The sequence below is a fragment of the Panthera tigris genome, chromosome B4 (genome assembly GCF_018350195.1).
Source record: "Panthera tigris isolate Pti1 chromosome B4, P.tigris_Pti1_mat1.1, whole genome shotgun sequence".
Lineage (NCBI taxonomy): Eukaryota > Metazoa > Chordata > Mammalia > Carnivora > Felidae > Panthera > Panthera tigris.
The window spans coordinates 63,053,575-63,080,276 of record NC_056666.1 but is presented as its reverse complement, the minus strand read 5'-3'; the positions used below and the strand labels follow the sequence as shown (position 1 = coordinate 63,080,276).

At 38.8% G+C, this 26,702-nt stretch overlaps 1 protein-coding gene across 6 annotated transcripts in view; it reads left to right on the top strand.

Moving 5' to 3' along the window:
- Nucleotides 1-26,702, top strand: part of DENND5B (DENN domain containing 5B) — a 186,916-nt gene that overhangs the window by 143,900 nt on the left and 16,314 nt on the right. For 5 of the 6 annotated variants that reach the window (XR_006219863.1, XM_042992054.1, XM_042992053.1 and 2 more), the window contains 4 exons: nt 5,843-5,924; nt 17,397-17,525; nt 20,747-20,868; nt 24,765-24,910. Coding sequence is in view for 5 of the 6 variants with exons in the window: in XM_042992054.1 (XP_042847988.1) it covers nt 5,843-5,924; nt 17,397-17,525; nt 20,747-20,868; nt 24,765-24,910 (479 nt within the window). In the remaining variant the exon portion in view is untranslated. Of the gene's footprint in view, nt 1-5,842; nt 5,925-17,396; nt 17,526-20,746; nt 20,869-24,764; nt 24,911-26,702 lie in introns of those variants that run through there. The other variant, XM_042992056.1, reaches the window with a different exon arrangement.

Sequence of the window (26,702 nt, the reverse complement as noted above, 5' to 3'; positions counted from 1 at the left end):
GAACAAACAGTTCCAAATCAACGTATTAGCTGTGGTGGTCCCTGCGTTATGAAGGGAAATCAATCCCATGCCCCTCTTCTAGCTTCTGGTCATCTCAGAAATCTCTTGGCCTTTAAATGGTATATTCCATGTGTCTTTACATCATCTTTTCTCTACTTGTGTCTATCTCTTTATCCAAATTTCACTTTGATAAGGACACTGTTCACATTGGTTTAGGGCACATCCTAATAACCTCAAATTGATCAGCTACAAAGACCCTATTTCCAAATAAGGTCAAATTCACAGGTCCTAGGAGTTAGGACTTCTACATCTTCTTGGGGGCATAATTCAAAACATAACAGCTACTGTTGCTGACTTCCCATGTCATCCTCTATCTGATTAGCAAGATTATTCACAAATCTCTTTCTCCAGCCCTAGTCTTACACACCCATCTTTGATGGCCCAGTGGGATCTCAAACTCAGGACATCTTAAAACAAACTAATTATCTCAGCACCTTTCCCTCCTGTCTCTATTTGGCTTTCTCCCTTCTCTCCGTATTATTTAATGCATCAGCACTCTTCTCTCAATCAAGCTTAGCAGCTAGAAAGTCATCTGTAATGTAACAGAAAACCCAGTGGATGTGACATCAGAGTATTCTGCCCCTTTTGATGAATGCATACAGTTGAGCAGGTTTCTTGACCTCTTTGAGCCTCAGTTTCTTCATTTGCAAAATTAAGATTAACAAATCCAAAGGAAAGTAATAATTTGATGAGATAATATACATTAAATCATTTTATATTCATACTTAATATTTTTGATTCTTGAGTCTTTACTTTTTTTTTTTAACTTTTTCACTTTTATTAAAGGCTTTGACGAGAACTTCATAAAATGTCATGAAATTCTATTTGCTATACAATAAACATCTACTTCTGAGTAGGAGACATATGTCATTATAGCAACCATTTTAATGTGTAAAAGAATTCTGAATTCTTGCTATAAGTATTTGGCTAAAATAAGAAATATCTTTGCAATAAAACTGACAGTGTGGCTTCGGTAAAATATCAGAAATGTCTCCTGGAAAACGTGGGAATGTTTCCTTTTGCCAGATAAACTCTGAACAGTTACAGTTAAGGTGCGTAAATTAGACAAAGCTAGAAAGGAACATCGTGTTTCTAGGAAAGAACAGCATGCAACATGGACTTCCTCCATGTCAAACTGACAACCACTTAATGACAATGACTTATTATACACAGGAAAAGTAGCATATGTTCTTCAGAAGGAAATGATATTGCAAGATAATTCTGATAAACCTTTTATTGAAGTCTTGAATAGCTTCAGAGAATATCACAGAATGGGTAGAGGCAATTTATAGGACATTAAAGGATTCCTTTATATTTTGATACCCTCCTTAAATATAAACACAAATCAAATATAAACACACTTGTAAAACTGTGATTCTCTTAATCAAACGGGTTTACTACCACACTCAGCTACTAGCAGCATTTGGATGCAAAGTTTAATCTGGACAAACCAAGGCAGAGACTCTCCAGTGGGCTCCTGCTGCTGCTGCTTCCAGATACCGCTGGTGGAACCCACTTAGGTTTTTTGTTTTCAGCTGAAGGACTGCTTATTTGTAGTGGTTTCCTAGTGGCCTCTGAAGAAACAGAGACCTTTTTTGGTGAAGGCTGAGGTTCTGATTTCACAGCGACTTGAGCAGTCTCCTGAAGTCGCTTCCAGAGTATTACATTTGGATTTAGGTTTCTTCTTCTTTTCAACTGGGGATTTGACCTTCACTTCTTTCTTTTTAATTTCTTTCACCTTATTTTTTCTCATGGTGAAGTATTCATCATTGTCTGCACTCTCACTAAAATCAGAGTCATCCTCAGACTCTTCACCAGTTGCAAAGTGTGGTTCAGAGTGATTAGCACTGTCACCATCACTGCCTTCCAGAAGAATCTTCCTCTGTTGTACCACAGTCTTTGATGCGGCTTCTCTTTTCCCTTGCACACCAGGAAAACCATCTTCCTCAGTAATCTTATCCAAATCTAAATAATCACTGGCTACACTGCAATTGGAGATATGAGGGTCCTTACTCATTGTTTTGGTTTCACTACTGTCACATTTTTCAATGCTTTTATCTCCAGCCTCTTCTGCATCAATGGTGACCGTTGGAAGTTCCTTCACTGATAAAGCTAGTGCAACTTCTAAGTCTTGCTGGTATAGCTTGTCACCTAAAGCCATCCTATTTTTAGGGGTTTTCTCTTGCAGTGGGATATCTTCTTTCTGGAGATTCTTCAGTTTAGGTTTCCTTGTTTCTAGTTTTAACTCCTTTGGTGATGTTCTGGGTTTCTCATTTAAAGGTGTAGTTGCAGAAATAAAGTCATCATCGCTGTCAGAGTCCTGAAACCATGAGTAATTGACCGGATTCTTATGCCTCACACACCGTGGCCCCCTCCAACACTGAAAATCTGCAGTTTTCAAGTTCTTGTTGGCAGCAGTGGATGAGTCTTGTTCACTTTCTACATCAAGTCATTAAGTTCTGTGTTTGCTGCCACTGCACGTTTCTCCTCTTTGTTCTCACTGGCTGCCACTCCTTATCCATAAGCTGGCCTTTGGAATAACTTGTAGCTCATCTCCCTTACTTCTCTTGTACCATCACACTCTCACTGTGGTTAACTAACTAATAAAAAGCCCTCGGGAGCATAGAATTCTTTTCACAATCCTTCCCCCCTTTCCTAGGAGTTCTGCAGATTTCTAATTTGTCATTCAAGGCTCTGCCATCTGGCCCGAAATAGTCTCATCTTCCTCCTTGAGTATTTGTTGAGCCTGTATGTTGGGCCTCTGCTAGGCCCTTTGAGTATCCTAAGAAAAAGATATGACTGAGCCTCGAGGCATATAGCTTAACAGTAATAGAAATGTTAGATTATGCTAAGTTTATGTTACATGTTCAGTTTTATAGGTCCTGTTAGAGGGAACCACATCTAACAGTGTACCTTAGAGAGAATATTCAGGAAAGATTTCACAAAGAGGCAAAATTAAAGCTAAATTTTATTTTATTTATTGAGAACTTATTTTGTTCCAGGCAGTATTCTAAGTGCTTAGGTATTCTAAGGTAGTTATTGTTACTGACCTGTTTGCAGATGACGAAACAAACCATAGAGAGGTAAAATTACTCACCCAAAGTCAGGGAGCTGTTAAGTTCTCTGTAGGGTTTGAGAAAGCCATGTTCTTAGCTGTTAAGCTATAGTCCTCTCAACCTAAAATGCTAAATAGGCTGGGGACACCTGGCTGGCTCAGTCAGTTGAGCATCCAACTCTTGATTTCAGCTCAGGTCCTGATCCCAGTGCCATGGGATCAAGCCCTACGTCAGGTTCTGTGCTAATCGTGTGCTGCTTGGGATTATCTCTCTCTCTCTCTCTCTCTCTCTCTCTCTCTCTCACTCGCGCGCCTTCCCTCCCACTCTCACCCTCCCTCCCTCTCTCTCTCCACCCCTCTCCCCTGCTTATGTGTGAGCTCTTTCTCTTAAAAAAAAAATGCTAAATAGGCTATAAACATGGGGAAGGATACAGAAGTGTTAAAGGGCGAGCTAAAGACTAACAGATTGCATGGAGACATGGAAAAATACATCGTATGTTTAAGAAACATTGATTAGCAAAGAGTAGAGGATATAGGGCTCCAAAATAGGATTCCTAGAAAAAAGCTTAGGCCTGTGAATGCTCTTATTGTGGATGCTGCTGCTTTTTTAAATGTCAGCCTCCTTTTTTATTAAGTCTCTCCCCTCTTCTCTGCTTCCAGAGGCATGATTCTTTCTTGTTGTCATGTCTCCCTCTAGCCAAGTTGCTGATTATGGTTTCAGCTCCTTTTTCCTGCCTTGTGATCTTTTTTTTTCTCTCTCTCTTTTCAACCTATTTCTTACCACTGGTGTGGCCTTCTTTCATGCTGTCTCATCATCTAGCACGTAGAGGTGTTCTCTAAGGTGTGCTTTCATTAACAACACACTTAAATCGTGATAGTCTCAGACAGGAAGACTAACATAGCACATTCCCTGCAAGTCTCTGGAACAGTTTCCTGGGTGTCTGTTACCTCCTAGGTATCCAGATAAAGTAGCATTTTCAGTGACCCATTGAAAACTCCCTCCCGAAACTGCCATGACAAATGACCTGGTAATGGAAGGCCCTGAAAAGAACTCCCTTTAGGTTGGCCTGGCCACCGTCTCTTTATCCTGGCAGCCTCATCAGTGGTCATTCATACCTGCCAAGTATCAGCCTAGCCTCTTTTACTAGATGCCAAAACATGCAGATCCAAATACAGCAAAATGTTCACTGACAGCTTCAAATATATCTATGTGTTTCCGCATTGTATCCTAGTCCCCACAAACTAGAATGGATCTAAAAACTGGGAAAATGGACGTTTAATATACAGTAAAACCCACATCTTAAATTCTAATGTTATCCATGTATTTGCTAAGTGTGATGCTGCAATTTAGTTTTCGTTTACAGATAGTAAAATGGAAATAAAGGGCACAAAACTCCACAGCATCCCATTTAAAGTGAGATTGAGCACTCCAGCTACATTAGCCAACAATTGCTTGCTTAGCTATTGCTATATAAGAGAATAATCTTTCCTTCTTTTATAAATGTTAACCATTCAAGCTCCAAAGAGAATGATTCATGGACATTAAACTTCTAACTGTCCATGACAATTACTCAGTTTGCCTGATATACTATAGTTTGGATTCTGAACTTTGAAGTAGAAACTTATCAGACTAGAGAGCCTAGACTCTTAGATTTTCCTTTTTTTGAAAAAGGAAAATGTTTATTTATTTATTTATTTTTAGAGAGAGAGCGCAAGGTAGGAACAGAGGGGGAGAGAGAATCTCAGGCTCTGCGTTCATGAACTGTGAGATCATGACTGGAGCCAAAATCAAGAGTCAAGACACTCAATTGATTGAGCCACCCAGGCACCCCTAGATTTTCCTTTTTATTTTATTTTGTTTTAAGTTTGTTTATTTTGAGAGAGAGTGGGAGAGGGGCAGAGAGAGGGAGAGAGAGAATCCCAGTCTTCATGCTGTCAGTGCAAAGCCCGATGCAGGACTTAAACTCTTGAACTGTGAGATCATGACCTGAGCCGAAGTCAGACACTTAACCAACAGAGCTACCCAGGTGCCCCTGGATTTTCCTTACTAAGCACTCTTTCACAGCATAAGGAAATTATGTGATTGCAATTTATGAGCCCAGACGTGAATCACACACTTTGTAGCTTAATTTATAGACATTGCTTTCTTGTAATTATCCTGAGCTATTAGAATGAATAACTTTAGCTAATGACTGTTCCTTATGACCAAAAGTTTATTTATTATTTGCTAAAGTAGGCTTTTATGATTCATTTTAAATTTCCAAATGCAGCTTCAGATTAATTAGAAAGAAAATAGCTGTTTTTCTGTATTAATAAAGTAGCAACATTCAGGGAAAAGATTTCTAGCTTTTCTGTTGTCTTTAAAATTTGTTCCTATCGAGGCGGCTGGGTGGCTCAGTTGGTTGAGCGTCCGACTTCGGCTCAGGTCATGATCTCATGGTCTGTGAGTTCGAGCCCCACGTCGGGCTCTGTGCTGACAGCTCGGATCCTGGAGCCTGTTTCCCATTCTGTATCTCCCTCTCTCTCTCTGCCCCTCCCCCACTCATGCTCTGTCTCTCTCTCTCTCTCTCTCTCTCTCTCTCTCTCTCTGTCAAAAATAAACATTAAAAAAAATTTGTTCTTATCAAAGTAATTTGAAAGTATTTATTTATAGGATGTGAACCATGTATATATTTTTTTGTCCTTGCTATTATTTTTCTAATACTTTGCTGGTATTTTTTTGTATAGTTGCCCTTGGACCAGAAAGAAGAAAATCTGACTCAGGAGTTATGTTGCCAACACTCAGGGTCTCTCTTATCCAAGACATGAGGTATATGTGCTAATATTTGATAACTGTTAAATATTTGTGGCTTTCACTTACATTGCTCAAATAATTATGGCTATATGTATTTTTTGCTTATGTATTCTGAAGAAAACATTTTTTATAATCTTGCTTACTTTACTGTTTTTTTTCCTGACATTAAATCCAAAGGGAAAATACAACTGAGAAGATTTTTAAAGCAGTGAAATTATTTTCCAGTTTATTCAGTTTTTTAAAACCTCCTTAAATACCTGCTGCCCACAGTCACAGACCAAAAATATCTGCACATAATGCCAGGTTACTTGGCAAAAAAACTGCTATTAGGTAGGTTTAATTTGAAGCAAATGCAAATCTGAGAATTATTAGTTGTAGTTACTGGTCTTAGAAATCATTGGAAAGCACAGGCTAAGCTCCTTCTTGTCATTTGTATATTAGTTCAAATGTTGCTTTGTCTAAAAAGCCTGCCCAGACCACCTGTTAGACCACCTGCTAGCCACCCAGTCACTCTCTTTCACACCCCTGTGTGTCCTCTCCGTAGCAATTATTTGAGTTTGTTTGTTCTAACAACCTTCGTGAGAGAGGTCAATCTGTCTGACATGTAAAACTTTTGAATTACTACTAAATGTTGATGGAGTTCAACATGTAATTGGTGCTCAATTAATATTTGTTAAATGAAGGATTTGCCTACTTTAAGCTCTGTGAGTGTACATGAGAGTGTGTGTGTGTGTGTGTGTGCTTATCTAATATTTTCGCATATGCCTTTATATCTTTACCTGATTCTACTGGCCAAACTGCTACTGAACTATTTTGGTTCAAGTTTTGAAGCTTAGAAAGGTGGTGATTGCTGGAAATAATAAAGATTAGAGCAGAAATTAATGCTATAGAAACCAAAAAAATAGTAGAACAGATCAATGAAACCAGAAGTTGGTTCTTTGAAAGAAATAACAAAATTGATAAGCCACTAGCAAGTTTGATCAAAAAGACAAAGAAAAGGACCCAAATAAATAAAATCAAGAATGAAAGAGATCACAACCAACACAGCAGAAATAAAAACAATAAGAGAATATTATGAATAATTATATGCCAATAAAATGGGCAATCTGGAAGAAATGGACAAATTCCTAGAAACATACACTACCAAAGCAAACAGGAAGAAATAGAAAATTTGAACAGACCCATAACCAGTAAAGAAATCGAATTAGTAATCAAAAATCTCCCAAAAAACAAGAGTCCAGGGCCAGATGGCTTTCTAGGGGAATTCTACCAAACATTTAAGGAAGAGTTAATACCTATTCTCTTGAGGCGCCTGGGTGGCGCAGTCGGTTGAGCGTCCGACTTCAGCCAGGTCACGATCTCGCGGTCCATGAGTTCGAGCCCCACGTCGGGCTCTGGGCTGATGGCTCGGAGCCTGGAGCCTGTTTCCGATTCTGTGTCTCCCTCTCTCACTGCCCCTCCCCCGTTCATGCTCTGTCTCTCTCTGTCCCAAAAATAAATAAAAAACGTTGAAAAAAAAATTTTTTTGAAAAAAAAAAATACCTATTCTCTTGAAGCTGTTGCAAAAAATAGAAATGGAAGGAAACTTCAAGACTCTTTCTATGAGGCTAGCATTACCTTGATTCCAAAACCAGACAGAGACCCCACTAAAAAGAACTATAGACCAATTTCCCTGATGAACATGGATGCAAAAATCCTCAACAAGATATTAGCCAATCGGCTCCAACAATACATTAAAAAAATTATTCACCACGACCAAGTGGGATTTATACCTGGGATGCAGGGCTGGTTCAATATCCGCAAAACAATTAACGTGATTCATCACATCAATAGAAGAAAGGACAAGAACCATATGATCCTCTCAATAGATGCAGAGAAAGCATTTGACAAAATACAGCATCCTTTCTTGATAAAAACCTCAAGAAAGTAGGGATAGAAGGAGCATACCTCAAGTTCATAAAAGCCATATATGAACCACCCAACACTAACATCATCCTCAATGGGGAAAAACTGAGAGCTTTCCCCCTAAGGTCAGGAACAAGACAGGGATGTCCATTATCACCACTGTTATTCAACATAGTATTGGAAGTCTTAGCCACTGCAATCAGACAACATAAAGAAAAGGCATCCAAATCAGCCGGGAGGAGGTCAAACTTTCACTCTTGGCAGATGACATGATACTCTATATGGAAAACCCAAAAAAATCCACAAAAGAACTGCTAGAATTGATTCATGAATTCAGCAAAGTTGCAGGATATAAAATCAATGCACAGAAATCGGTTGCATTCCTATACACCAACAATGAAACAACAGAAAGAGAAATCAAGGAATCGATCCCATTTACAATTGCATCAAAAACCATCAGATACCTAGGAATAAATCTAACCAAAGAGGTGAAAAATCTATACACTGAAAACTATAGAAAGCTTATGAAAGCCCTTGAAGAAGACACACACACACACAGAAAAATGGAAAAATATTCCACGCTTCTGGATAGGAAGAACAAATATTGTTAAAATGTCAATACTACCCAAAGCAATCGACATATTCAGTACAATCCCTCTCAAAATAACACCAGCATTCTGCACAGAGCTAGAACAAACAATCCTAAAATTTGTATGGAACCAGAAAAGACCCCGAATATTTCTTTCCAATCTTGGAAAAGAAAACCAAAGCAGGAGGCATCACAATTCCGGACTTCAAGCTATACTACAAAGCTGTAATCATCAAGACAGTATGGTACTGGCACAAGAACAGACACTCATATCAGTGGAACAGAATAGAGAACCCGAAAATGGACCCACAAACGTATGGCCAACTAATCTTTGACAAAGCAGGAAAGAATATCCAATGGAATAAAGACAGTCTCTTCAACAAGTGGTGCTGGGAAAACTGGACAGCGACCTGCAGAAGAATGAACCTGGACCACTTTCTTACACCATGCACAAAAATAACTCAAAATGGATGAAAGACCAAAATGTGAGACAGAAAGCCATCAAAATCCTCAAGGAGAAAGCAGGCAAAAACCTCTTTGATCTTGGCCGCAGCAACTTCTTACTCAACACATCTCCGGAGGCAAGGGAAACAAAAGCAAAAATGAACTACGGGACCTCATCAAAATAAAAAACTTCTGCACAGCAAAGGAAACCATCAGCAAAACTAAAAGGCAGTGGGAGACGGAATGGGATAAGTATTTGCAAACGACATAGCAGATAAAGGGTTAGTATCCAAAATCTGTAAAGAACTTATCAAACTCAACACCCAAAGTGCAAATAATCCAGTGAAGAAATGGGCAAAAGACATGAATAGACACTTCTTCAAAGAAGACATCCAGATGGCCAACTGACACAGGAAAAAATGCTCAACGTCACTTGTCATCAGGGAAATACAAATCAAAACCACAATGAGATACCACCTTACACCTATCAGAATGGCTAACATTAACAACTCAGGCAACAACAGATGTTGGCAAGGATGCGGAGAAAGAGGATGTCTTTTGCATTGTTGGTGGGAATGCACTCTGGTACAGCCACTCTGGAAAACAGTATGGAGGTTCGTCAAAAAATTAAAAATAGTACTACCCTACAACTCAGCAATTGCACTACTAGGTATTTATCCAAGTGATACAGGTGTGCTGTTTCCAAAGGGACACATGCACCCCCCATGTTTATAGCAGCACTATCAACAATAGCCAAAGTATGGAAAGAGCCCAAATGTCCATGTATGGATGAACATGTAAAGAAGATGTGGTATATATGCACAATGGAGTATTACTCAGCAATAAAAAAGAATGAAATCTTGCCATTTGCAGCTACGTGGATGGAACTGGAGGGTATTAGGCTAAGTGAAATGAGTCAGTCAGAGAAAGATGAAAATCATATGACTTCACTCATATGAGGACTTTAAGAGAGAAAACAGATGAACATAAGGGAAGGGAAACAAAAATAATACAAAAACAGGGAGGGGGACAAAACAGAAGAGACTCATAAATATGGAGAACAAACTGAGGGTTACTGAAGGCGGGATGGGCTAAATGGGTAAGGGGCACTAAGGAATCTACTTCTGAAATCATTGTTGCACTATATGCTAATTTGGATGTAAATTTAAAAAATAAAATTAAAAACAATAAATTCTTCAGATGCCTGTAAAATAAATAAGAAAAAAAAAAGAAAGAAAGAAAGGTGGTGATTGCTGAGATACTTTTTACTAATCGGTTTGAATGTGAGAGTATACAAGAAATGTAAGTCCTATTGCTTAGCTTCTTTTTACAGATGTGAAAGCTCAGGCCCAGGTGGTCAAGTCTGAGACCATATTACCAATTAACAGCAGAAGTGGAACTAGAACTAAGGTATCCTGACCATAGGTCAGGTCTCTGTCTAACTAGATGCAAGTACTCAGCCTTTGCCACATCACCAGGAAAATATCTACTGTGACTAGACACAAATAAGTTGGCAGTAGTGTAAGGGTGTATATCAGATTAAATATAATTTAGTATAACTCTGACGAAATCTATATTTGTTCACGGTACTCAGCTGAAAAACTGATGTCCTGTGACTTAACACACAACAAATTAAAATTGGACTTTTAATTTTTAGTCTTTGTCTTACAAAAAGTCTAAAAAAGACCCCCAAGTATCCTAAAGTGATGTTTTGACAAAATGATAGATGCTTTTAATAAAACTTGATCGGTTGGCAGGGTGCCTGGCTGGTTCAGTTGGTTGAGCATTAGATTCTTGATCTCGGGGTCCTGAGTTTGAGCCCCATCATGCGCTTAGAGTTTACTTTAAAAAGAAAAAAAATTGGGGGCACCTGGGTGGCTCAGTCGGTTGGGCATCTGACTTCGGCTCAGGTTATGATCTCGCAGTTCGTGAGTTCGAGCCCCACATCAGGCTCTGTGCTGATGGCGTGGAGCCTGCTTGGGATTCTGTCTTTCCTTTCTGCCCCTAACCCTGCTTGTGTGCGCTCTCTCTCTTACTCACTCTCTCTCAAAACAAATAAATAACTGAAAAAAATAAAATCTTTATTAAAAATAAATAGATAAGTGTTGAGGTAATAATAAAGAAGAATGAAATCTTGCCATTTGCAGCAAGGATGGAGCTAGAGGGTATAATGCTAAGTGAAATGAGTCAGTCAGAAAAAGACAAATACCATATGATTTCTCTCATGTGGAGAATTTAAGAAATAAAACCAATGAACAAAGGCAGGGGGGGAAGACAAACCAGAAAAATACAGACTCAACTATAGAGAAGAAACTGATGGTCACCAGAGGGGAGGTGGGTGGGAAGATGGGTGAAACAGGTGAAGGGGATTAAGAGTACACTTACGAAGAGCACCGAGTATAGAATTGTTGAATCACTATATTGTACACTGAATATAACACTGTGTGTTTTACTGGAATTAAATTTTTTTAATCACAAGAAAGACTATATGTATGAATATACACACACACACACACACCCATTAAGTACATTCACATTATTGTGCAGCCATCACCACTATCCATCTCCAGAATTCTGTTGTCATCCCAAACTGAAACTCTGTACCCATTGAACAATAAATGATTCCCCATTCTTGGTTCTCCCCAAGCTCCTGGTAACCACGTTTTCATTTTCTTTTCTTTCTTTCTTTTTTTTTTTTTTAAATGTCTGTTTATTATTGAGAGAGAGAGACATACAGAATCCAGAGTAGGCTTCTGGCTCTGAGCTGTCAGCACAGAGCCCCGTGCGGGGCTCAAATTCATGAACCGCAAGATTATGACCTGAGCCAAAGTGGGACGCTCAAATGACTGACTGAGCCATTTAGGCGGCCCACTCCTATGAAATAGGAGTGAAATTTTCTGTCTCTGTGAATTTGACTATTCTAGGTACCTCATTTAAGTCAAATCATGCTTTTTGCATCTGGTTTGTTTCACTTCGTATATTTTTTGAAATGTTCATTATGAGGGCACCTGGATGGCTCAGTCAGTTCAGCATCTGACTCTTGATTTTGGCTCAGGTCATGATCTCACAGTTCATGGGTTCAGTCCCCACATTGGGGTGTGTGCTGACAGCATGCAACCTGCTTGGGATTCTCTCTCTCCTCTCTGCCCCTCTCCCTTTTATGCATGCACACACATGTGTGCACTCACTCTCTCTCTCAAAAATGAATATTTTTAAAGTGTTTTATTAATATATTTTTTGGGGGTGAAGGGCAGAGAGACAGAGGATCTGAAGCAGGCTTTGTGCCAATAGAGAGCCTGGTGCAGGGCTCAAACTCATGATCATGACCTAGGCTGAAGTCAGACACTCAGCTGACTGAGCCACCCAGGCACCCTTAAACATTCTTTTTAATGTTCATTATCAAAATGTTTATGTTATAACCTGTGTCAGAATTTCCTTCTTTTTTAAAGATTAATATTCCATCTTCTATATATATATATATATACACCACATTTTTTTAACAGTAAACATTGGATTGTTTCCACCTTTTGGCTATTGTGAATACTATAAATGTTGGGTATTCAGTTATCTGTTCAGGTCCTGCTTTTAGTTCTTTTGGGTATATACCCAGAAGTAGAATTGCTTGGTCACATGGTAATTCTGTGTTTAATTTTTTGAAGAGCCACCATTCATTCTGTTTTCCACAGTGGCTGTACCATTTTACGTTCCTACCAGCAATACACCAGGGTGCCAGGTTTTCTGCCTGTGAAACGAGAGCATTATTTCCCCAACCAGATGACTTGATGGTCTTTCACCAATACGGGTATTCTCTGCCTGGAAGCTAGATAAAAATCAGAAGACTGCTTGCTCTCTTCAAAAGAAGAGATGTGGAAGCCTAATCATCCAGCTCCGTGCTACTGATCCTCATGCTCATGGGACTGATAGCATCTCAGGAAGCCCCTGAGAAAACACTGCCCATGGCTGTCTCTCCCTCTTCTCTGCTTCCATTCTGCCTCCTTTAAATGACGTTTTATACACTGTTGTTCTTTTTCATGATATATTTACTTTAGAGTTTAACTCTTAGTGGACAGGATTATTCCCTGTTTCCAGGTTCTTGGCAAGTGCTTCATTTTAGTCCCTAATCATTACCTAGATAGCTGACATAGATGTTTTTCCTTCAGGAAAAACACCCAAGTAATATTCTAAACTTTGATTTCTTTCAGTCTACACAATTAAAGAAAAAAACATATTCTCCAAGATTAGTGTACCTCTCTGAGTCTGTGTTCTCTATTGGGCACATGTCTCTGTTGGTACCTCCTGTCTTTCCAGGTTTATCTCTTGAGGCAAAGACATTGACACTTTGAGTCCTCCTAGTTGTCAAGAATCTTGGCACCAAATTGCTTAGTAGCTGGCATGAGTCCAGGATAGAGTCATCTGAAGGCTATCCAGTTTGTCTTGGTGTCTTAGACAATTCTGCAAGACCATCGTGGATGCCAAGTATCGCCACACTGTCAGTTGTAGGATGATTTTTTGTTCCATAGAGAAAGGCTGAAGATAGTAAAGAAGTGTATAGATTATCTACATAGAAAACAGAAGTGTTATTATGATGTTACCAGTATTAAAAATTTCTTTCCAGAGTAACCATGTACATGTCATCCAGCTATTCAAATACTTTTATTCTTGATGACAAGGTAATTAATGTTGAAGAGCACCATAGAACATTACATGACCAAGGAGACTAAGTTCTGTAATCCAAGTCTGGGTATTCTGACTATGTAAACAAATGAATTGGCTGTCTGAGTGAATCCTAGAAAAATTCTGTTTATATGAAAAGATGGGAATAAATTATCTAGGGCAAATTAGCTATTTCCTTTATCATTTTTAACTAATAATATGTGCATAGGTCCCTGTGAGCCTCTTGCTTTATTCTACACTAAAATTAAGTGGTTATTGATTTCATTACCCCAGGAATGAATATTTTGAGTAATTTTTTATGTCTGTACGGAATCTGAGCTTAAATTAAAATTGGCCAATCCTTAATTTATCTAAAAAATAATGCTGGGTTTAAAAATAACAAATAAAATTGGGTTTTGTTAATGATACAGTGGAAGTAAACACTGGTTTTAGACTCGGGAAATGTGGATTGAAATGTAGCTGCTACCACTCTTAGAAATCATTTGGTTTTAGAGAACAGAAGCCCATTCAAACTAGCTTCAGTAAAAAGGAATGCATTTATTGGAGATATATAAAAGTGTTTTCCAGAATCCAAGAATAGGAACTGTGACTGCTAAATCTTGTCACAAGTTACTGTCACTGTCTCACTGGAAGCAAATCATCTCTGTTTCTCCCATCACATCTGCTCATCTTCCCCTCCCTGTCCCTCCTTTGCCTTGCCTTTTTTTTCCTGTTTTATTGTGTATAGGCCCAAGCCCTGGCTTTAACATCCTTTCTTATTTTTAGCATTCAACAAAAACTAACCTGGTTTTCCAGTATACAAATTCCTAGTTTCTGAGAGAAAATCCAGTGAACTCAGTTTAGATCAGGGATGTTCCTCTTACTCAGTCATTTTAGTGAAGGATTAGGATCATAGTGGTAAGTGGAGTTGTGTCTTCTAGGGGAACTTCTCTAAGAATGTGAGTGTGAGAAAGAATTGATAGAAAATGGGTGACATGTCTAGAATAATACTTATTATCTCTGTGACCTTGACTGGATCACTTAGTCTCAATTAGTCTCCATTTTCTCACCCTTAAAGTGAAATAATGATGATCTCCCTCTGACTAGTTTTTGTGACAGTCAGATAAGACAAGGTACACAGAAACTTTTCTAAATTAGAAAGCTTTGTAGTAGAGTTAGGAATAAATCAAGTAAATAAGTTATTTAAACCATACCATATGTGCTTTTCTGTGAATTAACAGGATCTATTTTGGAAGTAATACTTGTATAATATTTTGCTGAATTCCATTATAGTCATCTATAATAAATGATTCCAATTAAAAGTAGATCCAAATGGCACATAACTACACAGCAAATTTTTAATAGATTCGATTACAGTTTAATAACAAAATGCATATAAATTGTTTTAAAGCATAGAGTTAGATATAGATTCACAAAGCAACAGAGTTTTTGAGCTCCTACTATGTGCTAGGCCCTATGGGGTACAAAGAAGACTGCAAGGCTGCTAAGGAATCGTGGGGCTCCTTTTCCCAGGAGCTTTTGTAAGCTGAGAAACATGTACACCAAGAGAAAATGATAAAAGTAATAATAAGCAGTACATGGTAAATGCAAGTTAGATTATAGTGTTTCATAAATTAAAGAGGTCATTGAAGGCTGTGATGGTCATGGAAAGTAATCTAGAAGGAGCTGGGATCTCAAACATGAATAGAATCAAATAGGGAAGCAGGTAATGGAATGCAAAGTCTTATGAGTCACTTGTCTGGAATGGAACTTTTTTGAATAAGAGGATATATTGAGACTGAGGGGTAGTAAGTATAGTCTGCACAGTTCAGACTATATCCTGTGAGTTTTTGAAGGTTCTGGAACAAAGGAATTATATTATGGATGCAGTATTTTAGACAGCTGTTTCCCTGGTGCCAGTGAATAAGATGGGCTTGCAAAGAAGAGTCTGGTGGCCTTGTCTCCCAACCCCCATGCCTCCTCCCAAGAAAAAAACTAGCACAAATTCTTTAATGATGGGAATGCTGATTGCCACTTAAGATAGATTGCATGTTACATATTCCAATCCTTCTCATTTTCCTTAAACATAGATTGTTTTCCAAATTACAATTATTTTCATTTTGTCATTCTTAACCTACCATGTCTCCAGATTCTTGTTTAAGGCCAACATAAAGCTTATTTTAGTAAATTTTACTGTTTTAGAATAGAAAGAATACTAAGGAAAAGATTAGACCACATAAGTGCTTATCAGATCTAATGTGGATTCATTTTCAGTTACTACACTTTGAATCAACTTTCCTCACTTATGTGAGCTCTGAGTTGACACTGCACTCAACGGGGGTGCCTTGAAAATACTTTAGAACTTTAAGTGGTAAATGCCTGAGCATTTTCCCTTTGTTGCTTTTGGTCAGCTGTGTCATCATTTGGAAATGTCAGGGTGGAGGAACAGCCAGTGCTGCTTCATTAGGCCCCTACTGGGTTGTCAGGTGTCCCACCACTGCCACTACCATCAGTAAGAACCAGGGTCTAAGAGGGGACTTGCCTAATGACAGCTTTCTCCATTCATGACCATGTATACTGGTATTAGCCCTTTAAAAATAAAATAAGTGTGTCATACATTCTGAAAAAACTTCTTAGAGACGAGGTGAGGTTGGCTAAGCCCTACAAAGATGGCAACAGAATTTTCTTTTAACTCTTCGTTTTGACTTGTTTTTAAGCCACCTCTTCAGTGTGTCTGTGTAATGTGATTATAATGCTTTATATCTTATCAAGAGTCTTTGATCATATATCAACACTCCGGCTTGAGGGCCTAAATCTTCAGATCCAGGGATTAAGAGAGAGGAAGGGAAGGAGAGAGGGAGAGGGGAAAGATGAAAAAAAGGGGGTGCCTGGCTAGGTTGGTCGGTGGAGCATGTGACTCTTGATTTCTGGGTTGTGAGTTTGAGCCCCATGTTGGGTGTAGAAATTACTTTAAAATGAAATCTTTAAAAAAGAGAGGGAGAGAAAGAATATGTGTGTTTTATAGGGAGAATATTCCTTATTTTGAATTATTAGAATCATTAGAGAAAGGGGTTCATTGAAATATTTATTATAGGTAAGATGAGTCATTCTGGACATTAAAAAAAATCAAGGGAAAGGATGGTGGGTCACAATCACAAAAACTTTAATTTAGTGACTCACTCTAGTGGTTTTACAATTACCCTGCCCCTTAGGCCTGCCCTTCCTGCCCAAACTTCTTCCCCTTTAGGAGAAAAACCATTTAGGAAAATAAACTCACGTCCCTCTGAGTATAGCATTGACTTCTATACATACATGTGACATTCAGTTGGAATTTGACCATACAATTTTCAAAGTCTTTTACAAATTTTGAATTTATAAGTGCAGTACAGCTTGTCCTCAAGGGCTGTGGAAAGTAAGATTTAGTATTTTCCATACGTTTCCAGAAATTACTTGGACCTTGAACTAATTCAATGGATTAAAGTTGTGACAGATATTTAGTTAAACTAGAGACCAATTATTTTGAATAAAAACTTAAATATTCAGCCTTTTTTATTACTTTTATTTTCCTGAGGGTCAGGAATAACCAACTGCCAGCTTATAGGGGTCCATGAGGCTGAAACAAGAACATAATAAAATCTGAATAAATGAGCGTTAAATGCTTTATCTGAGGGTGATGTCTGTGCATGCTTGTGTTGTAATGGTGATTCTGATGTCATAATGAATTCATGATTCAGACGGAACCTTTGAAGGATTTAATCAATATAAAGTGCGTATTGCCGTTGCTTCTGCTAAGTTTGAAAGAAGTATTCTGTGAAAAATGCTGTAATTCTTTAGTTCTTTTCCGGCTCAAGGTCATCCTTAAGATCTACATCTTTGCTGTTGCTACTGTTCTTTAGGCATATTCAAAACATGAGTGAGATCAAGACTGACGTCGGACGAGCTCGGGCATGGATAAGACTGTCTCTAGAAAAGAAGCTCTTGTCCCAGCATCTCAAACAGTTGCTCTCCAACCAGCCACTCACCAAGTAGGTGATAGCCTCTTAGACATTTCTGCTTCTGTGACCTGTGTGTCTGCAAAGCAGATTGCATTAGCTGACAAACTGGCTTTTTCAGCATGAATTGTTGATTTCTGTGCACCTGCATTCTTTCTTTCTAACAGGCATGTGTTTTGGACACTCCATGGTTTGATTTTACCTCAGAGGGCATACCAGACATCACAGCCAAAGGCTAGATTGCTCTGTTCTCAATCAGAAAACTAACTAATCCACACAGGCTGACAGTAACATCCAAAAGACAGGTTGACTCTATGTAAACCATTTATATCATATTATAAAGATCACAACAAAACCTGAAGTAGTGGGAAAAAAAAGTCCACATTAACGGGTTTCTTCTGAGAGTCATGCCAGTGCTTACATTCAATAGTTTAGAGCCAGGAAAACCAATTGAGTACATGTTAGTTAATTGTTAACTGTTTTGATAGGTTTCCCTTTACTGCATCAAGAAACCTTCTTAGATGAAATACATCATCCATATAAGATACACGTTAGAGTTAATTTGAAGGCTGAGGACATAGTTCTCTAGAGCAAAGGTATGCAAAAAATTCAACAAAGATCTCAAACTTGACAGTGTGGTGGAATCTTATGGTAACAATTCATTCTGTAGTTTTGCATTTGTACACATCAGCATTGGACTACTTACCCCCTAGGGGATCTTAAGATGAGTTTTAATGTCCAAAGAACAGATTTAATAAAGAATGCAAAGTGAATTATAGCCTGTGAACCTGATCCTGTACTCTAAAACTGGTTACTCCCCTTACCCATCCCCTCCCATTATAAATCATTCATGGCCACTGTTGCCAAAGTACAAAGAAGAAAATTATAATGATCATTTAAAATCCTACTACATAAAGGTTGGGCACCTGGGGGTGCCTGGCTGGCTTAATAGGTATAGCATGTGATTCTAGATCTCAGGGTCATGAGTTCAAGCCACATATGTGGCATATGGCATAGAGTTTAAGTTTACTTTACATACATATATACATATACATTATACATGTATAACATGTATAATGTATATGTATATGTATTATACATTATATATGTACGTATGTATGTATATATGTATGTTGCGTGCCTGGCTGACTCAGTTGGTAGAGCGTGTGACTCTTGATCTCGGCTCAGGTTATGATCTCACCGTTCCTGAGATCAAGCCCTGTGTAGGGCTCCATGCTGACAGCACAGAGCCTGCTTGGGATTCTCTCTCTGCCCCTCTCCCTCCCTCTATCTTTGTCTCTCTCTCTCTTTCAAAATAAATAAATAAACATTTTCTTTTTTTTTTTTTTTTTAATTTTTTTTTTTAACGTTTATTTATTTTTGAGACAGAGAGAGACAGAGCATGAATGGGGGAGGGTCAGAGAGAGGGAGACACAGAATCTGAAACAGGCTCCAGGCTCTGAGCTGTCACCACAGAGCCCGACGCGGGGCTCGAACTCATGGACCGTGAGATCATGACCTGAGCCAAAGTCGGCCGCTTAACCGACTGAGCCACCCAGGCGCCCCTAAATAAACATTTTCTACAGTTTAAATAAAAAAAATAAAATTTTAAAAAATTATAAAAAAGAATAAATTCCTACTGCATAAAGGTAAATTTCAAGTATTTCACATGTTTTCTTCTGTACTTCTATGCATGTTCTCTTACTTAAGATTATACTATATGTATTTAATATACCAAAAAAAAAAGAAAAAAAATGAAAGACTAAAGAAATGAAGAAGACAAATGACCAGATACTGTGGATGTAAATAAAGACTTACCTTCAAATTCTCGTTCAGTCAATATCGTTCAAAGAGTAAATATTTGAGCATCAGGCTCTATCCTAGGTGCCAGGGACAGTTTTGAACCAAATATTGTTCTTGCCTTCATGAAGCTTATATTTATCATGTGAGGGAGACACATAATAACATCACATAAATGGTGATCATTATGATGAAAAGTCAAATAGGGCAAGGGGATTAAGAAGGGTTTTGAGGACCACCTAGGTGGCTCGGTTGGTTAAGTGTCTAACTCTTGATCTCAGGGTTGTGCATTCAGGTCCTTTGTTGAGCTCCACACTGGGTTTGGAGCCTACTTAAAAAATAAAAATTAAAAAAAAAAAAAAAACATACTATATGTACAATTCAGTATCCTCCTATTTTTGCTTAGCATTTTATAAACCTTTCACTATATTGTAAGAGCATAAGCTCTGAAGACTGAATGCCTTTGTTCAAATACTGCCTTTACTGTTCACTATTCTAATGACTTTGGACAAGACACTTAACTTTTTTGTGTCTCTGTTTTCCCCATCTATAAAGTGAGAGTGCTGGTAGACTTACCTCATTGGGGTAGTCATGAGGATTAAATGTATTAATAACTATAAAACACTTGGAAAAGTGCTTAAATGTAAGCGCTTAATAAAAATTATTTACTATTTTTAGTAGTAGTAGTTGTGTTGTTAAAACTCTTCCTAAACTTTATTGTTAATGCTCACATAGCATCCCAATGTATGCATATGCCATAATATATCTTTCCTTTTACAAGTAACGTTTTTTTTAAGTTTACTTATTTCTTTAGAGAGAGAGAGAGCATGTGCACATGCACACACATGCCAGTGGGGGAAGGACAGAAAAAGAGAGGGAGAGAGAATCGCAAGCAGGGTCCTTGGTATCAGTGCGCAGCCGGACAAAGGGCTTGACCTCATGAACCGTGAGATCATGGACTGAGCCACCCAAGTGCCCCTACAAAATAACATTTTAGTGGTCATTCATGAGTAAATCTTTGCCCATATTTCACATTATATTCTTAGGACAGAGTTCTAATAGTAAAATTAATGTGTCAGAGGGTATGACTGGTTTAAAACAATTATTACCAACAAACTACTTGCCTGAAATTTTCAGCCCCATCAACTGTAAGAATGGCTATTCATTGCACCCACACACACACTCCAACCTGGTCAGTACCGGTTAGCACTTTTTAAATCTTTATTAGTTTGATAGACAAAAATGGATTCATGGAGGTTTTTTCCTTTAATTGCTAGTTAAGTTACAAATGTTTCATTAACCATTTGTATGTGCATTTTTGTAAATTGTCTCTTCTTTCCAGGTGAAAGTTTCTACCTATACTGATTAAGTGAAGGTGTTTATTTTTAATGCAAGACATAATGAAAAGCATGAAAACTATACTATTATTTTGTGCTTGTCTTACCCATTCCTAGGAAGCTTTATAAGCGTTATGCTTTTCTACGGTGTGAAGAAGAAAGAGAGCAGTTTCTTTACCATCTTCTTTCCCTCAATGCTGTTGACTACTTCTGCTTCACCAGTGTGTTCACCACTATCAGTAAGTCTGGAGAACTAGCTATTATTATTAGGTGAAGAGTTGCTCAGGTGACAAATGGAATAAGAGTTTATACTTTGAAAAGTGAGATATATGGTAGTTCAGTGAGGTAGACACTGTGGATGAGGTGGGCCCCACCTGTGTTGGAATGAAGGTTGTGCCCCAGCTTCCAGGGGTGCTGTGGGAGGGTGGCCCTCAGCTGTCAACCCCCATGGGGAGTCCTCACCAGAACAAACTACCTTACCCCCAAGATGATCCCTCCTCGCTGGTCAGCCAACATCCTAGGATGATCATAGGGCTGCCCTGGAAATTACCATGGATCAGCTGAGGACTTCACTGTGACTGCATCACAGCTTAACTTCTCTCTCAGCCCATTCTGCTTTCTTCTTCGGGTGGTGATCCCAGGAGGAACATCCTGCATGCAGATTTCTGACAGTCTGCTTCCCAGGAAGCCCAGTCTGCAGTAGGAAATGGGATGGATGTTAAAAAGGAATGTTTTATTAGGGATGTCTGACTGGCTTAGTCAGTGGAGCATGCAACTTTTGGTCTCAGAGTGATGAGTTCAAGCCCCATGTAGGATCTAGAGCTTTCTTTAAAAAAAAAAAAAAAAAAAAAAAGGAATGTTTTATTAAACAAATGGTCCAGTATCTTACACAAAACACATAAAATTTAAAAAAACCAGCATACTGTAATAAACGTATAGAACTGTGAGCATCATTAAACTTTGATGATTCAGAAAGACTTCAGGACCTTACTGGATGATGTAGGTATATAGAGGGAGGAAATGCTGACTGGAGATGTGTTTCTGATAGAAAGTCGAATTATAGCATTTATTCTGTTCACCATTACTAATTCTTTTTTTTTTTTTTAAATATTTTAGAGAGAGAGAGCACAGTGGGGGTAGAAAGGCAGAGGGAGAGAATCTCCATGCTAAGTGTGGAGCCCAGTGTGGGGCTCAGTCTTACAACCCTGGGATCATGACCTAAGCTGAAATCAAGAGTGGTGCGCTCAACCAACTCAGCCACCCAGGCATGCCACCACTGTTTCTAATTCTTATGTGCAGTGGCCCCCCTTCCCCACTTGGAGAATTTTTACTTTGTGTCAGTTAGGAATTGTGTTTAGCTGCAAGAATCAGAAACTTGGAAAACAGTGCTTTAAGCAAATTGGTAGTTTTATATTGCTTACATAATGAGAAGTTTCAGGATAGTCCACAGTATGTTCACAGACCCAGGGTCTTTGTCCCTCTCTTCCTAGACCGTTCTCAGTGGGTGCTAGCCACCTCATGGTCATAAGATGGCTGTTCTCAGTCCACCTTCTAACAGGAAGAAGGAAGAGTGCCAAGGAGAAAAGGGTAGAATCTGTGCTAGGAAAACAATTTTCCCCCCAAATCCCAATAATTATAACATTTCACTAGCCAAAAACTTACAGGTTTTGGCTTTCTAGTGTCTGATAGAGGCAGACAAGAAAAAATGGAGTTGAAATGGGTATTGAGCCAACCAGTAATAGCTGTCAACTGTCTGTTAGTATCTAAACTTTCAGTTTAGTAAGTTACTGCTAGTATAAGAAGCTAACAAGGTATATACAGTTTTAAAAGAGAAGAAATAGCAGAGGTAGTTAGGACTCCTAAGATCCTACTTGTATCTATATATTTCATGTAAGTAACTCTTTGAATTTGAGGAATTAAGATCTTCATGAAAGAAATATTTTTAAGTTTGGGACTCCTGGGTGGCTCAGGTCAGTTAAGCGTCCTACTCTTGGTTTTGGTTCAGGTTATGATCTCACAGTTCGTAGAGGATCTCGCAGGGATCCTGCCCTACATCAGGCTCTGCACTGACAGCACGGAGCCTGCTTGGGTTTCTTTCTCTCTCTCTCTGCCCCTCCCCTGCTAGTGTGCATGTGCACGTGCTCCCTTGCATGGTTGCTCTCTCAAACATTTTTAAAAAAGAAATATTTTAAGTTTAATAATATTACTCCTTTGATACTTTATGTAGTCGCTGTTGTGAGTCCGTGGTCTCTGCAGCCACAGAACTGCTGGTCCTAAGTCCCTTTTTTTTTTTTTTTTTTTTTTTTTTGTAGCTTTTCTAATCCTCTCAGTGAAAGGAATGAGAGAAGCCTCTGACACCTAAAATAAAGTCTTGCACTAACCTCTTCTGCTTTCAGTTTCAAAACTCATTTGATTCTGATGATTACTAAACCATGAAAGTGTGGCCTTTCCTCTGACATTTTCCTTTCCTTCAGCTAAAATAAAAAGACAGAAAGGGAGGTTTTATTTGCCCAACCTAAAGAAAGTCTTCTATATAAAATTAGGGAAATGAACCGTTTATCCCATTCATTTTCCTCATCTAAGAGTGCATTGAACCGTGAGCTCATTCTCTGAGGCTGTATCTGGGCACCTTGTACAATAAATGTGTGTCACCGGGTGTGTAGATCATTCAAGGAAGGAGGGGTTCTAATACCCCCTCTTATGACTAAATGAGTAGAAATCCCAAGGATGTCAACAAAAATTGATTGTACCTTGCTTAAAAACAAACAACTATGGCTCTGAGGGATAAAAATGTGTTAGTGTGTTTGAGCCATCCCCATTTTTTAAAAGAATGGAGGGAGTGCGTAATGTCTATTTTGAATTGTCCTACCTTGTGTGAGCAAAAGGCAGTGATAGGACAGTGACATCTAGTGGTGTCCCTTTTGAAGAGCCTTCAGAAGGAAGAGGTTTCACACAGATCTCTTTCCACCTCTTGGTTCTTTCCTCCAGGGCTCCTTGCACGGGAGTCACCTTAATTGTGATTTATAGACTTTATGTCCAGAATGGCATTGTTTATTACTCTTGGCTTTGCATATTGTGCTGTAAAATTGGAATGGGAACATTCTGAAGCATTGTCCAAGAAGATTAGCAACAAAGGGATACAAAGAGACATTCACCCCCTTTTGCATATGAAACCAAATCAGCAACCATGCTCATGTGTACTTGATTTTGGAACAAAATTGAAACATTAAAGCAGGGATGCCTGGCTGGCTCAGCCAGTGAGGTACGTGATTCTTGATCTCAGGGTTGTGAGTTTGAGCCCCATGTTGGGTATGGAGACTACTTAAAAATAAAATCTTTCAAAAGACAAACGAAATAAATAAAATATTAAAGCAGTAAAAATTCTATATAGCAGTCAGTTCTGGTGTTAATGCCTGAGATTGTTTTTTATAAATGTAAAGATTATGGGGGCCCCTGGGTGGCTCAGTCGATTAAGCATCTGACTTCGGCTCAAGTCATGATCTTACCGTTTGTGGGTTCAAGCCCTGCATTGGCTCACTGCTGTCAGCGCACAGACTGCTTCAGATCCTCTGTCTCCCTCTCTCTCTGCCCCTGCCCTGCTTGTGTTCTCTCTCTCACTCAAAAATAAATAAGCATTTAAAGGAAAAAGGAAAGAAAAGCAAGGTTATATACATCACCACGGTAATACTCTGCATGCCATGCATACCTGGTGATATATATGCCATGGAAGCCATCACAAGTGTTGGACTTGTGGTTTATAAACTGGACCTCCTATTTCTAGACTGGAAGAGGTGATCTCCTCTTTTTAAGTACTTCTTGATCATAAAGAACAAACTATCTGTGAAAGCCAACAGAGTCCTTAATAAATATTTGTTACAGCATCAGGAGATTTTTTTTGTAATGTTTATTTATTTTTGAGAGAGAGAGAGAATGCACCAGTTGGGGAGAGGCACAGAGGATCTGAAGTGGGCTCTGTACTGAGAGCAGAGAGCCCAATGCAGGGCTCGAACTCATGAACTGTGAGATCATGACCTGAGCTGAAGTCAGATGCTTAACCAACTGAGCCACCTAGGTGCCCCAGTATCATGAGAATTTTATTGTAATTTTTAATTAATTTCAGCATGATTTCTTTCAGTGATTCCCTATAGGTCAGTGATCATCCCCATCAAAAAGCTGAGCAATGCAATCATCACATCGAATCCTTGGATCTGTGTATCAGGGGAGCTAGGAGACACGGGAGTAATGCAGATTCCAAAAAATCTCCTTGAAATGACTTTTGAGGTAAGTTCAGCTAATACCTTTCTTAGCAGAAAATGTCTTACATAGTTCTACACAAGGATTCCAGTTTTGCTTTTTTATTTTTCCTCAAATCAAATAATATAAAGGAGTACTCAAGCATGCAGGATCATTTTTGTGAGTATAAACCTAAAGTTTTAAACACAGTAATTTGTTTTGTATTTTTACTGCGATTAATTTTAATTATTAGGCTGTATTTTTCTACTTTCAGTGAAATACTTTTGGACTTTGCAAGGTCCTATTCCATGATTCCCAGTGCCTAGCACAGAACCGGGCAAATAGGGAGCATTCAAGTCCATGCTTTTCCCACAGTGGTTCTCTTCCTGACTGTCAAGTGCTCCCTGCCTGAACCTGGACAAAAGGACAGGAGAGCTGACATGCATGCTTCTGGCTTGTATACCACATGGTGGCATTTATAGATTGATTCTATAAAAATACCTCTCAATATTGTAGTCCATTTTCAGGTCTCACCTGGTGAAGTATTCCCTTATTTCTGAGCCCACATGCAGGTTGATCCTGGCATGCAGGAAGAAGACAAATATGTGCTCTTGTTTCAGGAGGGAAGTAGCACTAACTGACTATCCTCTTCTATTCTTTATATTCCTTATGGAATAGCAGTTTCCACTCCATCATAACACCCCCAAGAACCTGTTTTGGCCCTGTTTATCTAATGGACTCACAGCCTGCCACCTGTATATAAAAGATTAAAACCCTTGTCTTTTCTTTGACTAGCAGGTGTGGAACATAAACTCTATATAAGTCCCATCATTATTGTTTCCAGACGCTGTCTCATATCTGTCTCGTTTTCCATCTATCCTGCCACAACTAATTCAGGATGCCATCCTCCCTCACCTGGATTGCTATGATGCCTTCTCTCTCACCTTGATACAAACAAGTGAAGGGCTTTAAGAACTCATAGCTCTGCTGTTCCTAACCATACATAGTCAGTTGGGGGGTCTGTGATATTTTATCAGAGTTTAAAAGTCAATTAATTGACATTTATTTTTACTGTCCTGTTATCATTGCTTTTTTTTTTTTTTTTAATGTTTTATTTATTCTTGAGAGAAAGAGAGACAGAGCATGAATGAGGGAGGGGCACAGTGAGAGAAGGAGACACAGAAGCCGAAGCAGACTCCAGGCTCTGAGCTGTCAGCACAGAGCCTGACGTGGGGCTCGAACTCAGGAGCCATGAGATCATGACCTGAGCCAAAGTCTCAACCGACTGAGCCACCCAGGCGCCCCTCATTGCTTTCTTTTGTACTTGTCCACCAAGGGCCAGGAAGGACATTAATAACTATACTTTTTTTATGATAGCTTCAAAGACTTCTAGCAGATGAGGTTTGAAGTCAGTTCTGCCTTAGTATTTATTAGAAACAGAAAAATAGCCATGTCAGTGATTTTTTTATATCTATAGTTGTTTTCCTGAGCACACTGTAACTGAATCTAAATATCATCCTTTTGCCACTTCTTTCTTTTTTTTTTTTTTAACTTTTATTTATTTTTGAGAGACAGAGAGAGATAGAGCATGAATGGGGGAGGAGCAGACAGAGAGAGAGACACAGAACTTGAAACAGGCTCCAGGCTCTGAGCTGTCGGCACAGAGCCCAATGCAGGGCTCGAACCCACGAACTGTGAGATCATGACCTGAGCCGAAGTCAGACACTCAAACGACTGAGCCACCCAGGCGCCTCTACTTTTGCCACTTCTTGAAATTCTTCTCATCCTAAAGGCACAAGTTCGGAGTTCCCCAGCTAGAAATAATTTTCCCTTTTCCAGT